This window comes from Podarcis filfolensis, assembly GCF_964270895.1.
Source record: "Podarcis filfolensis genome assembly, chromosome: 8".
Lineage (NCBI taxonomy): Eukaryota > Metazoa > Chordata > Lepidosauria > Squamata > Lacertidae > Podarcis > Podarcis filfolensis.
Genome location: NC_139611.1, coordinates 59,037,329 through 59,053,821, shown reverse-complemented (window position 1 = coordinate 59,053,821; position 16,493 = coordinate 59,037,329). Strand labels below are relative to the sequence as shown.

The following is a 16,493-nucleotide window of genomic DNA, read 5'->3' as shown; positions in this document are numbered from 1 at the left end:
ATGGAACAAATAGAAAACCTAGCAGCCATGGCAGGATGCATCTGACAGGCCTATCAAGTTCCTTTTGTTTTAAGGCTTTCAAGGCCAGCGCAGGTTTTTGCCAGCAGTGGGATTGTCAGAAGTGAGTGGTTCATGGGTAATTAAGAACCTGGTGCAGCCAGATGATTAGACAGGATCATTTTAGTTTTCAGATAAGTCTTCTTTCAAAGCACACAGCTTGCCCACCTTTGAACCATCGGATCCAGGAACTCCCGGGAGGCCCTGCTGGCCTTCTCGGCCCTGGAGGAAAATACCAGGACAACAAGAGTCAGAAAGCACGAAGTGCTGGTTGGTTGTAAGATTTCCGGAGCTACAAAGCAATGGCACTTACTGGTGGGCCAGTAACACTGGCACCTGGAGGCCCAGTGGGTCCTATGGCACCTTTAAGACCTGGGGAGCCCTATAGGGAAAAGAGCAATGTTACATCCATGCTGACAACATTCTGATAATGGCGGAAGAGGTGTCATTTGCTCTAAAACATAGTTAAAGCCTAACACAATCTATGCTGGAGTTTTCTAATATCTTGCACAGTTATTGTGGGATATAAAGTATACTTTGCAAACGCAGTGTCTCCCACGCTCCTATATTAATGCAATGGAATATGGGATCGTTGCTGCAGGGTGCAAACCAGTAATTCTATCCTCAGTGAAATGGCGCTGTGAACAGCACAGAATTAAAGCAGTTTTCTACTGAGGTTCACCTTGGAATAGGTGTACATGTCACTGCACTGATATTTTATCTGTTTCATCATTCATTCAATGCAACAGCTCACTGGTAATGAATAAGAAATTAAAGATGAACCCACCACAGCCATGAAGGCTATTAGATGCCATTTCTCCATTCTCACTGCAAATTATACAACCCAGATGCCAATGCTCACCTTTTCCCCCTTTCCCCCAACATTTCCTGGTGGCCCTCGAGGTCCCGGGGGTCCCTGTGGCACAGAAAAAAGAGAATCACAGCACAAGTGAAAGAGAGAGGAAGAACAAAGCTGGGTTCTGGAAACATGAAGATATCTCAATAGCAAAACATTTCCTTTTGCTAGGTTTTTGCCACATACCTTTTGCCAACCTGGTTCCCCCTCCCCCAATGCTTTGGACTAGCCAGCTGATGAGGATTATGGCTCAAAACCTCTGGAGGGCACCAGGTTAGCAAAGGTTGCACTGGGAGTTTGAAAAGCCTTTTGGGGGAAAAGTAGAGATGCCATTGAATTTTCTTGCTATCAATTTCAGAAGGTTCCGTACATTCCTAGCTGGAGGAGCCACAAAAAAGTTGATGTAGTTTTGGGTCTAGATATGTTCTGTGTGCCATCCTTTGGGGCATCCTCCACTTGCCATGGTGAAGGAAGTCTACACATTCAGGCATGGGCATAGCCAGAATTTTTTTTCTGGGGGTGGCATCATCCTCTGTCTAGCTCTGTCTAGCAGATTCAGAATGAAATTTCTCAACAAGAGTTGCTTAAATTACTTTCTTTTGACCCTAAGTGCTCAGAGAAATCATCCTCCAAGTGACCGTAGTGAGCCTTTCAATTTCAAACATTCTGATTATTGCTACTTATTGCCAGTGAAGTATTTTTACTTATCTACTTGATTTTGGTGAGCTGCTGCCCCCACCCCTACCCTCTGGCTATTCCTATGCATTCAGGGCAGAGTTGATTATACCTGCAACTAAAACGACAAGGCAAATTTGGAGGTCTCTGGGTAGGGGAATCATACAAGGATTATTGAGAAAAGGAAAATGAGCTTTGATAAAACTCCGCCACAGACCCCAGCTCGTTCCCCTTGTCTGGAATATCGAAGAGCCTTCTGCAAATGAGTGCTAATTTCCATGCTAGGTCATAACCCCTTGCAAAGCAGTTAACTCCACATTGCTCCTCTCGGGACTTTTCTGCTGGGTCATCAGGGCTGCGTGGATCCTGAGTCTAAGAGCTTCCAGGTGAGTACCAATTTCTATGTTAGCACCAGAGCCTGGTTCAGGGATCCTCTGAGTCATTGTCTAGGCATGACAGGTCTACTGTGGCTGACTTGTCTTAACGTGGCTGAACAAGGCAAGGCGAGATTCTACTTACAGGATTGCCAGGTGAGCCTTTCTGTCCAATTTCCCCCTGAGAAAGAAGAGAGAAGTGGGTGGGTCTTGTTCTAATCACAACACATGGTTGCAGAAACTATTCACACACTGGCCATACTCACTTCTGGACCTTGGATTCCTATCCCTGGAGGACCTGGCTCCCCCTGGAAAGATGAAACAGACAGATTAGTGGAAACACGACATCACCAAACCACCCAATGAATGAAGCACACCTGAGTCATAGCTATTTCAACAGCCTTGGCTCAGTGATTCCCCTTATCTCCCTCCCTGGAATTTTATGCTCCCTCCTCCTGCATCTCTGCACCGCAGCCTTAATCCTCTTTGTTCACTACCCCAACTGGGTGGTTGTGGAGCACCTTCTGTGGCTGGTTAGCAGTGGCAACTCACTCTTCCTCTTATCTCTTGGGCCTGGCTGTCAAAATAGGTAGCCACGCCAAGGTTTAAGCAGTGCCTGGGAGAAAGCGGCCCCATCTGTCCATGCAAACAACGTACATTTAAAGCCCTGTCCAGCTATGCCCTTGCTCACCTGCAGTCCTTTCAAGCCAGGAGGTCCCTGAACTCCTGGAAGTCCTGGTTTTCCCTGGTGGTGAGAGGAGGGAAGACGCAGTAGAATTAGCCTGAATAATTTAGAGCCCCCCAGACATCACTCATGCTGGTTGCAACACATCTGATCCATATTCTGTTGCCTTAGAGGAACGTATTGTCTAGCTTCTATGAGTTCACAGCAGGTTTTCATTTGCTGTATAGTTCTGAGCTAGAAAGCTACGGGGAAAGCTAGCTGTTTATCCGAGGAAGCTAAAACAGTCAGCGTTTGCTCTAAATTGACATTCGATTTCAAATGAGTAGTTCTGGAAAATTTAATGGGTGCAATTAATCATTTTTAGACCTTTCAGTGCTGCAGATTTTTTTTTTTTAAAGTATACTGGTCTATCAGAAAGTTATTAGCTTTGTGAAACAAACTTTTTAAAATAACTTCTTAAAAAGTACTCCAAAAAGGATATTTGTAAAGCAAAGAAATATGAGGCTCTTATTCCAGCCTCATCCTGTGAAAGGATATTTTTGCTGTCATGAACAACCAAAAGATAACATCATCCTGCATCTTGATCACTCTAATTTTGCATCAAGAAGAACAGAATTATGCAACCTTCATAAATCACGAACCACCATAAATCACAAACATTTGCATAATTTCCCTAGTGTGCATAATTTCATCCGCTTCAGCTAGTTGCAGGAAGGGATAATGCCATGCTCAGTGCAGGACCATTTCAACCCTACTCTTCTGAACACTGGAATAGACATTGCCTACACCCTTTCAAGCCTCTCTTCATCACCATGAGGGATAGAAACTTGATTCTTTTTTAAATGAGATTTTCAAGATGCTGAATTCAGAGACCCTGTTGCAAATTCTCTGCCTTTCCTGTGCTTTTATGAAATCGTGGGGTGTGCTTAGAATATGTTTCTCAAATCTCTTGAGACTCCCAGTACGAACAATGGTATTCATATTGTTTCAAATTATGTTTGAAGATCAGTATCTGTGAAAACAGAGCCATACCACCGTCATCATCGGTTATCTCACAAACGATATTATATTCACAAACTTAATAGGGTTAGAGCATGACTTGCTTTTAAAATGTCTTCCTTTGTATTACCAAGGAATGCTAGTGTTTAAAATTATAATTATTTGACATGCTCATACTGAACAGAAACGGTCACCTGTACTGAGGGAAGATCTTTTATTGAGATCCTTTGTGAAGGTGTTGTGAAATGCAAATCGAGCCAGTTAATTAAAGGAATAAAAATGAGGCAGTTAACACTGGGTCATCCAATAAAAGTGACTGGCAGCAGGTTCTAGACGGATGAAAGGAATTAGTTCTTCACACAAGACGTAATTAACTTATAAAAGTTGTTATTGCAAGTTGTGCTATCTTAAAGGATTAGACATATTTCTGGAAGATTTATCAAAAGTCAACAGCTATCGTAGTTGCATGGAATTTCCAAAAACTTATTATTAATGGGTGATATAAGAATGCTGTAAATAAACAAATAAATGTACAGAGTACCTGAGTACCAGGTGCTAACTTGGAAGCAGGGCAAAGGCCTTCCACCTTCATGCCTGCTTGTGATACCCACAGGTATCTAAACTGGCTAAAAGGTCATGCAACAGTTGTCCAATCTATTATACAAACACAAATGTATCTGGTTCTAGGGATGCAGCCTGAATTGTTCAGTTTTGTTCACATAAATAACTCAAAGTAATGGTAGTTAATGACTGTACCAATCTTAAAACAGACTATCAGACTAAATTCTGAATTTGGCATTCTCAGCACCACTATTTTGATCAGTCAGAAAACTACTTACAGGTTTGCCTGGCTGTCCCACACCTGGAAGTCCACGGTCTCCTTTTGAACCTGGTTTTCCTGGGATCCCAACCGCACCAGAGAGGTCTCCATTGAGGGTGGGACAGGAGTCACAAGCATCACCCTGTGGGCCGGGATGGTGAAAGTGGGGAAGAATGCAGAGTGATATGTCAGCAAACAGGAGGCCAGGTTAGATGTCCCAAATATCCTACCCCATTATCCCTAATCAAAATTTTCCATCATGTAAACACTTAAGACCAGAGGCTCATGTGGATAGTCACTGGCCGTACCAAGGAGGCAAGCTGCAATTGTGTCTGCTGGCTCTTTACATGTGTGCTTATGGGCATACGCCCTGCCACATAGGATGGTTTGGATCATGCAAAGGACGTTTGTGCGTGTAGGCTCCTCTTTGCAAACATGAACTTTAAAGCAGGGCCATCAGGGGCGGGACAGCAAGCAGGATTCTGACCCACCCCACCCCACTGAGAGATATGCTTGAGGACCATTTTCCTAGAGGTCAGGTACACAATAATTGATATGAACCAAGCTGAATTAGGGATGAACTTAAATGGGCTCCAAATTTTGTGGCCCTTTTTGCTTGTTGTGAACTTGGGAGAACCTCTTTCTCTGCATCAAAAAATAAAAAATAAAGGATAAAAAGAATCAGAGAGGTGTGCACACAAAATTTGGCATCAGAGGAGCAGCTCATCCTTAGCAATGGCAATGGGCATTTTCCTTTCTCTCCCTTTTCAAAAGTCTCTACCAAAAGCAGCAGCAACACACCAGTTCCTCTTTCAGTGGCCCAGCCACCAATTTGTATCCACCTCTCATTGCCTTAGATGTAGCATTTCTCCAGAGCATTGGTGAGAGTGGGGGGGTGGGAGATAATGGTGATAACAACCATTATTTTTACTGTTCTCCCACTCACTCAGTGCCTTGTTTGCAGATGGCAATTTTACTACTGCAAGTGCAGTAAAATACTACTACTGGTTGACAGGGCAATACAGTGGAACCTTGGTTCTCGAATGGCTTAGCTGACGAACAAATTGGCTCCCGAACGCCAAAAACTCAAAAGTAAGTGTTTGAACATTTTTCGGAAGCCGAACGTCCAATGCAGCTGTTGGCCATTGTTTCCGGGGCGTCTGCACCAATCAGAAGCCATGCCTTGGTTTTTGAATGTTTCAGGAGTTGAACGGACTTCCAGAATGGATTAAGTTTGAGAATCAAGGTTCCACTGTACAGGTGAGAAAGCTCACCCTGGGGTGAGTTTGGTTATTTGCACAGGTGCACACACACATCCTGTTCCAAAAACATTTGGTCCCTCTTGGCCGCATGGTGGTTGTACCCCAACAAGGGGCTTACTCACCTTTTCACCTTTAGCTCCTGATGGACCTCTTACGCCAGGTTCACCAGAAAGACCAGGCAAACCTGCTGTGCCAGGTATGCCAGGATCGCCTGGGCTTCCTGAAGCACCCTAGACAGGATAGATTTTTATACACACTTGTTCTTATTTATCTTTACAACCTATCAAAAAGATAAAAATGACAAACTAGACCTCTCACCCTCCCTGGTTTTTTTACCCAACCTCAAGGCACAGTTCAGATCCAAATAATAATAGTAAAGGTTATATACTAAAGTGGAGAGAGCCTGAAAGATGCTGATTTCAATATAGAGCTCATCCACACTGTGCCATGCTTTTTAGGCACAGGTCAGGGATTTCCAGATCTGTGTCTGAGCGGAGATTTTTCTTTTCCCTGCTGCATTTCCCTGGGGAAACGCATGCTAGAACAAATGGCAATCTGCTGCCAGCACTGTTTGGCCAGAATTGGTGGTATATTCCCAAACCACCAGGTCCCAGTCAATCATCTGGTTGCTGAAATCTTCACTTCCTGAAGTTTCTGAACCATCTTCAAAAGGCAGCCCATTGTCTTGGCACAGCATCATAGAAACAAGGGATACAGACTGGAGTGGCTGTTTTCATAGGCCTACTTGAACTATGTGCTGTAAATCAGGGGCAACCAAAAGCAGTGGGCAGAAAGGGTTTCTTTTGGGAGGTGGGGAGAGGAATTCTCTAGCTTCTTTGCTAGGACTTCCAAGACTACGCCAAAATCTGCCTTGTTTATGCAGTAGAAATCACACAAAACAATGGTTCCATTGCTAGTTTATGAAGTAAAAATCTGCTGCAGTTTGTGAGTACCCTTGTATTTGTGGCACAACACTATAAGAGCCAGTGGGATGTAGTGGCTCATGGGACAGATGAGAACTGTGGGGCAGACCCAGATTCAAATGTCCATTCAGCATCAAAGTATACCAGGTGCCCGGGTGCAAGTCTCCGCCTCTCAGCTTAACCTACTTTGAAGGGCTGTTGTGCGGATAATATTGAGTCAGTCGTTGTCTCTCAACTTAACCTACTACACAGGATTGTTGTGAGGATAATACTGAGGGTGAGGCGAGAGATAATTGGAGGAAAGGCAGGATATAAATCTAACAATAATCTGCTATTATTTTGTGCCATAGTTCAGTGGTAGCGCACCTGTTCTGCCCAGAAAAGCACTCAGGTTCTGTCCCCAGTGGCATCCCCAAGTAGGGCTAGGAATGTCCCCTGCCTGAAACCCTGGAGAGCTGCTTCTCATCAGTGTAGACAGTGCTGAGCTAGATAGGCCAATGATCTGACTCCGTATAAGGCAGCTTCCTATGTTCAACATATGTTCCTATGTTGAAGTAGCCTGTAGAGATAGGACTGGGCTTTTGTGAGCAGTGGTTATTAGGAAACATGGAGGCTGTGGTTCTCTGCTGGTGGTTGTAAGGCATCACAAATACGTAGCACCCAAATAGGGTCTCTTAATGTCATTTTTAACCTTCCTAACACCTGCTGAAACTGATGTTAAAGCATTAAGAATTCAAATACAAGGTTGCCAAGCAACTTAAAGGCTGCGTGGTGATGGCCCCCCTAAATGTGGTTGCTAGGGAAAGGGGTGCACACCTCCCTCTAGTGGCTGTGGGTAGGAAACACACTGTGACACACAGTGATGCTTACCGGTGGTTACAACACTATAGCCTGGGGTAGACTGTACCTTCAAGAGTTGTGTAAAATCGATTTCAAAAGGTGCTGCTTCTCCTGGCCTTGCCTGGCAACCTGCACTTGATGAAAGTCTTCTAAACAATTCTTTTAATCAACTCCCCCCCCGCCAAAAAAAAACCCCAGCCATACGTTCCTTTGCCTCTTGGCCATTCTACACAGCCGCACTTGGGGAAAGCTGTCTCTCATGCTGTTGAACATATGACCCTGTCCTCCTTGAAAAGCCTTACACCTGTAACCCACATAACTCCCAGGTCAATATAGTCCACGAAGCTGCCTTATACTGAGCCATGAAATTTGTCTATGTAGCCCAGTATTGTCTTCTGTACCTGGGGGAGGGGCAGGGGGAAGAAAAAGGGACTGGGTCCGGCCAGCAGGATGGATCCTTACCTTTCCCACCACCACCACCCCTTGCAGGCCATGCCTGACAAACAGGTGGGGCCACCCACCTGTCAATCATCTGATGGCACAATGCCATCAGACGAGCTGTTTTTGCATAGCACTGTCTACAAGAGTTCTGACAATCATCTGATCATTGGAGTTCCCAAAGCACTGTGCATGGGGCTTTTAGCCCCACATTGGTTGTCAGGTGTAGGACGGGTGAGCATGGCTTGATCAAAACAACATTGTGGGCCAAATGGAGAGACCTAGTGGTCCTAATTAGGCCCATAGGCTGAAGATTCCTCACACTGCTCTACGTTGACTGGGAAATGGCTCTACAAGTACTGAGACGGGGGTATTTCCAGCCCAAGTACCCAAAGCCTTATTACATGTAGAAGCAAGGAACTGAACTGCTATGGGCCCCTTTGGGAACTGGCCCGATTTGGCACAGAAGGGATTCATTTGCACTGATGAGATTTTTAGCAGTTTTACACCCGTGTTGGACTGCAGGTGTTGACATTCCTCCTATTGCACCACATGCATATTTGATTTTCGTGTTTCCTTCTGGTCTTTTGCAACTTTTTATAGATCACTGTACTTTGTTTGTAGCTTGCTTTTCCAATTATACTGTGTAAATATAATGAGAATATATTTGCTCCCTAGAGATGCATTTCCTGTGCCTCTGGTTTTGTCTCGAGGAGTGTGAAAACGCCAGACCTCCTCACCCCTTTCCAAAGCCAGCTCTGGCCACCAACCCCCTTGGGTTATGTAATCTCACAAAGAAGCACTCCAGCCGGCGGACTTCTCTTACCTTCTGACCTTTCATTCCAGATTCCCCGGGTTTTCCCTGAAAAAGTACAGCAAGCAATATAAGAGAAAAAGCTTTTCTGCTTAAACTTCACTGGCCCCTTGGATCCTGCCACAAAGACTCCTTCCAACAAATCAAGTCTGCCAGGCAGCCTAATAAGAGAAGCCCACTAGAAATTGGTTCCCAATTCTCAGCCCTGTTTATCTTCTACACTGAGCTTCTGCACCAGTTTGTCTAATTTAAGAGGAACGTACTATGCCATAGACTCACAAAACTTTCTACCTGCCCCAGGAACCACAGAATTGTAGAGCTGGAAGGGTCATCTAGTCCAACCCCCTGCAATGCAACTTTTTCTTTCACCTATGGGAACCACCTTCCCTCTAGCTCTATTGCCCCACCCCTTGCTCCTCTCCAAAGGAGGTCCATGCCAAGGGTCACTTACTGGTTTTCCAGCAAGTCCAGCACCAGGAAGCCCTGGCTCACCCTTCTCTCCTGGAGGCCCTGGAATGGAAACCATGGTCTCCCGACCTTCCAGAGAGGCAGGGCACTCGGTACAAGGTTCTCCCTACAGGGGAGAGAAAATGAATTGTGATACAAAACAGAGGGACATGAATAAGAGAGGAGAGGGCCACAGACTGTGAGCAAGACGAAAGGCTCACTTATCTGAACAAGTTACACAACCACTTCCATGCTTTGATACCAATTTGCTCACCTTTTCGCCTTTGACTCCTGAATCTCCAGTGTCCCCTTTGGTCCCTCGGACTCCCTAGAATTACAGGAGGAGCGAGAAACTGCTGAGCTTTGAGTATAAGCACAGAATGAGAGTGAGGGTTGAGGAGAAGGAGGTGGGGTCCTTTCCTAGATTTGGAGAATTCCTTGTGGTAGAGACACATCATGGCATTGCCATTCATTAGAGTTAATTTGGAAGCATCAGAATGTACTGAAGAGCACTACGCCGCTTCTCTTCAAGCATGAACTGAAGCTTTTGAGCTTGATGCAATAAAAATCTTGAGGTCTAGCAACTATGCTAGGGGACAATTCACCAGACTGTCTAGCAAGCAAAGTAAAAGACAAAGACAAAGAAAATTGCACAGTTTCATATTTCATATTAAAGAACTGGATGTTTGGTACCCTGGTTTGCTGTTATTTCATCCTGGAGATCTGCTACTCTGTATTACTGTTTTTGTGTTTGTTACTTACTTGTTGTTTTTTCCTGAGTGACAGTGACTTATTAACTCCCCCAAATCCCTTTATTATCTGGCTTTGTTCTTGTTTTCATATCTTCCAAAGCTGTTCAGATCACAAAAGCCAGCTCCCAGACGGCAACCAACGCACTCTAAACTTGAAGAACTTTCTCATACTCACAGCTTTGCCTGCAGGTCCTACAGCTCCAGTATCTCCCTAGGTACAAAGAGGAACAGGTGAGTTGCTGAAGACAGAAAATGGCTGCAATGATGGTCAAATGATCTACCATCTTGAAACAAGAAAACTGCTGCTCAGATGAATCTGACATAAGGGGAATCTTCTTGTTTCACCTCTTGTTTGTTTGTTTTTACAAACTGTATGTGGCCTGGAAACACACACACAGAGAGAGAGAGAGAGAGAGAGAGAAGGCACCATGCATCTTTACAGAGGTATTATTACCCTATGATAAAAATCACTGGATTCATCCTCAAGTTCTGGCTAATTACACTTGCAGTGGAACAGGGATAAAGCAAGGTATTCCGGAACCAGACTGTCTTCTGAAAATTTGCTCTTACCTTTTCTCCTTTGAGTCCAGACAGCCCTGGAAGGCCATCTTTGCCCTGAAAGCAAATAAAAGAAAAGTAAGAAGAATCATTTCAGTGAAGGTGTTGGCAGAACCAGGAAAAGTTCTGGGTGTGGTTTTAACCAGGATAGTACCTTAAGATCAGACCTGCTCTTATTTGGAACATTCTATTCACACAACCAATCCAAACAGCTTTGAAACTGCCACGACATCCCATCAAACCTTGAGGACTGTAGTTCAGTGATATCATCAAGAATGCTTCTCAGAACTAGAGTTCCGCAGGCTGAAGTGAAGAGGATTAAATGGGTTTGTACTGTGTAGACTTGCCTGTTCACAGAAACTGCCCTGGGGATTGCATGTGCTTTTCTATGATGATGAGGACTAGAAACCCTTGTGTTATTTCACATTCTCACTTCAGCACTGCTACTCATTCCACCCTTGTTCTTCCCATAAATCCTTGCAGTGCCCTACACTAAAGGCAAGAGGCACGATGGCCCTATACTTACGGGAAGGCCAGGCAGGCCAATCCCTGGTGGTCCTGGTTCTCCTTTGGGTGCTTTCTGAAGATGCTGGGCTGCAGGGCTGCATGACTGACACTGATCTCCCTTAAAGAAGAAGAAGCACAATGCTTGGTATTAGCGAGGAATAGCTCATTTCATACCAGTACAATGCAAATGGTGATACAGATTGCAGGATATGGTACAAGCCTGCTCCCCCACCCCAACTGCCTGCACTGTGGGAAAACTGCTGGTTTGGGACAGACATAGATGGGTAGATTTCATTAAGCCTAAAATGCACGGGTCTCCTTGTTTACATGAATTACAAAATTGACTTTGCGGTAAGTATCATTTGTGGGGGTTGGGGGTATGTGCCTGAAATAATTTGCACAAAGGTATCCAGCAGTCTTGTAAATAACCACATGCCTAGTCACCTGCGGTGAGGAACAACTGGCTAAAGGCAATGAGATGGAGGAGTTGTGTAAAACCTGTTCCTTTTCAGCAGCAAAACTTCATCATCACCTTGTTCAGAATACAAAATTTACCCAACTTAAAACGCTCACTGTTTTTGGTTTGTCTGTTTGTTTTTTTTACAAATGAACAGTATTTCCCTAAGGAGTTCTGCAGTTTGCAAGCTAAAATGAGAATCTGCAGGCATGCAAAAGATGCTGTTAGTTGAAGATTGCTTTCAGTCTAAGCCCTTGCCACTAATCACAACTAAAGCAGAGATGTGTGCAAGCACTCCCCAAAGGCGACAGAAAACTTTGGACAAGCCCAGGATTAAAAGGAGAAGGCCTGCCTAGGAATTCCACTCACATTCACTCGAATGCATCTCAGGATCAAGGACTGTGCTTTATCAGAATCCACAATCACATAATCTCAATTCAGTTGAACACCAAGTAGAATCCCTGTGCAAATTTTCCTTGTACATCATGGGGAAGGTTGGGGACTAAGCGAGGCAGGCGGTGGGAGAGAGCACACATGATGACTTTGTGGTGGGGCTTATGTGCACAACTCCCCCCCCCCCCCACTACAGAGTGTGACCCCTATTGAACCAAAGCAAAAATAGGGTCTAGAGATCATATAAAAAGGAAATGGCCACCTACCTTCTCCCCTTTAATTCCATTGATCCCAGGGTCCCCCTGAAGAATGATATAAAGAAAAGGGAAAATAAAAAATCAGAAGGCAATGGAAACATCCATGCCACCAACAACTGGGTGAGGCAGCTGAGCCTGGGTGGTGGTGGTGGTGCTGAGAGGGCATCAGCAAGAGACGCACCTGCTGTACCCCATCAATGGTTGCTTCAGTTTAGACAAACCAGGAACATGTTACAGAATCACAGAAGTGTAGAGTTGGAAGGGTCATCTGGTCCAACCCCCTGCAATGCAGGAACCACAGCTAAAGAATCCCTGGCAGATGCCCACCCAACCTCTGTTCAAAAGTGCTCCTGGATCCACACAGCTCACAGTCTCAACAGACCACAATGGGCCACAACAACTGGCCCTCACTTGATTCCTCCACGGAATCGGTGTATCCTGGATCATGTCAACTTCCCATGCATTCATTTGTAGGTTTGCTTTGTGCCATTTCAGCTTTAATTTGAAGAGAGTTATATATATATATATATATATATATATATATATATATATATATGAGAATGAATATGCATTCTAAGTAAAGGACCCCTGACCATTAGGTCCAGTAGTGACCAACTCTGGGGTTGCGGCGCTCATCTCGCTTTAGTGGCCGAGAAAGCCAGCATGACTAAGCCAGAGCAGCGCACAGAAATGCTGTTTACCTTCCCGCTGGAGCGGTACCTATTTATCTACTTGCACTTTGACATGCTTTCAAACTGCTAGGTTGGCAGGAGCAGGGACGGAGCAATGGGAGCTCACCCCGTCGAGGGGATTCAAACTGCCGACCTTCTGATCAGCAAGTCCTAGGCTCTGTGGTTTAACCCACAGCGCCATCCGTGTCCCATATGCGTTTTAATAGGTAACAAATTCACCTAGTGTCAGAAAACTGCCACAGTTCTTGAACCAGTGAAGTTAGACAGTGTCCTTCAACCTTGTGTCTCCAGATGTTGTTGGTCTACAGCCTCCATCATCCCTGGCCATTGGCTAAGCTGTCTGGGAACAATGGCAGTTGCAAGTCAACTGCATCTGCAGACCTAAGGTTGAAGAACACTGACCTGAAGGATGCCAGACGGGGCATTCAGGCTGTGTGCCATCATCCAGTTCACTCTGTCTAGAGGAGGGAACTGCAGAGAAAACAGCCACACCTGCCAAGGAAAAATTCATGCCCAAAGGCTGTAGGTGGTAGTCCATCACAACATCTAAGCTTCTGGGTCAAGGGATACCTGTTCTTGTTGGTTACTGGCCATCTTGACAGACATAGGAATCTACCTGTAATTGGATCAAAGCCCCGTGCTGGTCTGGCAGTGGCTGTCTGGGATATGAGGGAGATGGTCTTTTGTGTCACCTGATGCTTTTTAAACCAGAGATGCAAAGGATTCGACCCAAGGCTTTTTACAGGCAAAGCATCTTCCCCTTGCTCTGCTCTTAATCTCACAGAAAGTGAATCCAACACCTACCCTGCTGCCTTTGAGTCCTGGAGGGCCAGGCTTGTCCTGAAAGAGAAAGGTGGGGGGGGGAGGAGGAGACCAAAGGAAATGCTTAGAACTCCAGCGTCCAATAACTCAGCAATTGTCCCACCAACCAAACACCTTTGCTTCTTAGAATCATAGAACTGTTGAGTTGGAAGGGACCTCCCAGGGTCATTTAGTCCAAAGCAGAAATCTCCTTGTCTGTAACACCCTCAAGGGATAAAGCCTTCACCCAGTGACCTGGGACTCACCGATTTGCCCGGTTTCCCTGGAGGTCCAGGCTCCCCTTTGGGCCCCGGTTTCCCAGGGATGCTGACTGCATTGTTCCCGTCAGAGATAGTGGGACAGACTTCACATGGGTCCCCCTGTTGAGAGACATTCAAGATGCTGTGAAGAAGATTTGAACTAAAGGAAGGCAACACAAAGGCAACAGGGCCAAAGGAAAATGGTCTCCATTGCCTCCTTCCCCAAAACGGAAAGAAAATTATTTAAACAAAAGGCATTAAGATGAATTATTCCTGAAACAAAACATAGATCCTCTTGTTCAGGCAAGCAGTTTTTGGGATGGGGGGGGATGGAATAGAGGGAAGAGCAAATTAGAGGGATATAACCATGGAACTCCTTCCGCACAATGGTGCCTGTTGCATCTTCACTGTACAGCTTTTGCCATATTCCTGAAGATAAGCCTCTTTACCTTGGCCTTTTACAGCTTAAGCATGTTGCCTTCAGACACCCACCTCTTTTGCTGTTTATTTATCCTCCTCTGGTTGGAAAAGTTTTGCTTTTTTATATGTAATTGTAACTGTTTCAACTGTTGTTATAGCTGCATAGTGTATTGCTATAACCTGACCTGGGACCCTATGGGAAGGGCAGGTTAGGTTCATTATTAGATGTGGTGATAATAGAGCTTGGTGGGGGTAGGATCCTCATGCCCTTCTCTGAAACCAGAGAATGCACAGGCTTTGCCTTGATCCTGCCTTCCTTCTACTCACCTTGTCTCCTTTCAGGCCTGGGACCCCGGGTTTTCCCTGCAGAGAAAGAAGGAAGGTTTCCATTTGTGAGGCAACTCCTTTTTTGGACACTGCGTCAAGGTTTTTCTGCACTTAAATGGTATATACATTTTATGAAACAAATAAACAAACTCCTATGAGGCCAGGAACTAGCTATAGTTAATGTGTTTGCAGATCAGGAAACCTGCAGCCTAAACTTATTCATGTTTATCTGGAAATCGATCCTAGGAAACTTCAATGGGAATTCCTGCCAAGTCATTGATGGCGTCATGGTCCCCCGGTGAGGGACCTGGCTGGGCATAGGTGGAGAGGAGAGGAGTTGCCCATGGATGATCCAAGGAACTGACCCAGTGGGTAGGCACAGATCATGCCAGAGTCTCGGAAGCCACTTGGGGAGGAAGATCATGGGGAAGGACCTACTGCGGGGGGAGGGGTTTCCCTACTCCATCTCTGCGTCAGTCACTCCAGAGCACAGCTCATACACAGTATCCATCTCTGAAGTTGTCAGAGGCTGCCCCACCTACTCCACCCACTGCAGAGGAGTTGGTGATGCCTCGTCCATTGCCAAGGTAATAGAGATGCCAGCACAGACATGAACAGACAGTTCCGCTTGTCGCATTAAGTTGTGCTGCCCTGTTCCCATATAATAGGACTATAGGGGGTGTGCTGATTGTCAGATCAACGGGCAAAGGATGGCTGTGTTTCAGTTTGCATATTATTTCAGGAAGTGTGAATTATGTAGGTTTGCCCTTCAATGCAAACTGAACTGAATTTCTCCCCCATCCCTATAGTCATTGTCACAAAAATGATTTATTTCGCCGTTACGATCCCATTCCACACAGACACTCTGCCTGTCTTTTGAACGCCACCTCAAAGCCTTCCCACAACCCCTCTGGCTTTGCTGTTTCCCGCCAGTCTTCCCCCACTGGCAGAAACCTCAGCTGTTGAGCAATGTAGACTTTTAACAATCTAAGCAGCCCTTAGGGAGCAAGGGCTGGGCGTGGAACGAGGCATGACTTCATTCCCAACAGCTGCATTGGTACATTCAGTTTATTCTCCCTTTATATCATTGTTTAAGTGTGACACTAAATGCCAAGTGGAGCGCCACAACAGAATGCTGTAGTATGTTCCTGGCACATGTGCGTTGCTTGAGCCTGCGGCATCGGCATCAAAGGCAGGTGGTTCTGCTCTGATTTGAATCTTCACGTCCAAAACGTATTGGCTTATTGTTGCCTTTTGGACATTTTGCATGCAAGCCCATAAAGCCTGAGCCCTCTCCATACATGCCAGTGCTTGAATTGACCTGGGGGATAGCTCCACCTCTGGTCTGCTAAGAGCTACTCTGTCTCAGCACATTCCTTCTATCTGCAACAGGGATTTGACAGTGAACTACACTGTAGGATTGTTGTGTGCTACTCTCTCAGCTCAACCTCAGCAGTGCAGCGATACAAGCAATAAATAACATAACTGGGTTAGTTATAAGCTGCTCTCTGCACTTTAGCCAAATCCCCAATCAGCAGTGGGGGGCCTAATACCTCTGGACAACACTGCAAGTTTGTTGTAAACCATTCAGAAGCTGAACTCCACCATTCATTGTGAAATACACTTAAGGGCTGTCATAAGTCAGTCTTGCTTGGCAAAAGCCTCTCCCAGCCTGCAGTTTGTGGACAATGGACTGCATTTGCTTTGGAATTTGAGTTATTATAGGGCCATTTGAGAGTTTTTCACCTATCTACCACAGTTATCTTGAGTCTGCTTATGCCTCTCTCTTGCGCACAGGCAGCATAGTTTTGTATCCAGCTCCGTAAGCAAGAGGAGTTACAAATCAGTGTCATATATATATATCATAAATAAACACAGC

The 16,493-nt window shown here is 45.3% G+C and overlaps 1 protein-coding gene across 9 annotated transcripts in view; it reads right to left on the bottom strand.

The window, feature by feature from the left end:
* Window positions 1-16,493, bottom strand: part of COL16A1 (collagen type XVI alpha 1 chain) — a 122,378-nt gene that overhangs the window by 40,860 nt on the left and 65,025 nt on the right. For all 9 annotated transcript variants that reach the window (XM_083625126.1, XM_083625125.1, XM_083625128.1 and 6 more), the window contains exons 21-38: window positions 14,615-14,650; window positions 13,874-13,987; window positions 13,611-13,646; window positions 12,124-12,159; window positions 11,027-11,125; window positions 10,513-10,557; window positions 10,118-10,153; window positions 9,465-9,518; window positions 9,195-9,317; window positions 8,756-8,791; window positions 5,851-5,958; window positions 4,486-4,608; window positions 2,654-2,707; window positions 2,229-2,270; window positions 2,108-2,143; window positions 920-973; window positions 371-439; window positions 226-279 (exon numbers count right to left, since the gene is read on the bottom strand). In XM_083625126.1, coding sequence (XP_083481252.1) covers window positions 226-279; window positions 371-439; window positions 920-973; window positions 2,108-2,143; window positions 2,229-2,270; window positions 2,654-2,707; window positions 4,486-4,608; window positions 5,851-5,958; window positions 8,756-8,791; window positions 9,195-9,317; window positions 9,465-9,518; window positions 10,118-10,153; window positions 10,513-10,557; window positions 11,027-11,125; window positions 12,124-12,159; window positions 13,611-13,646; window positions 13,874-13,987; window positions 14,615-14,650 — 1,155 coding nt within the window. The remainder of the gene's footprint in view (window positions 1-225; window positions 280-370; window positions 440-919; window positions 974-2,107; window positions 2,144-2,228; window positions 2,271-2,653; window positions 2,708-4,485; window positions 4,609-5,850; window positions 5,959-8,755; window positions 8,792-9,194; window positions 9,318-9,464; window positions 9,519-10,117; window positions 10,154-10,512; window positions 10,558-11,026; window positions 11,126-12,123; window positions 12,160-13,610; window positions 13,647-13,873; window positions 13,988-14,614; window positions 14,651-16,493) is intronic.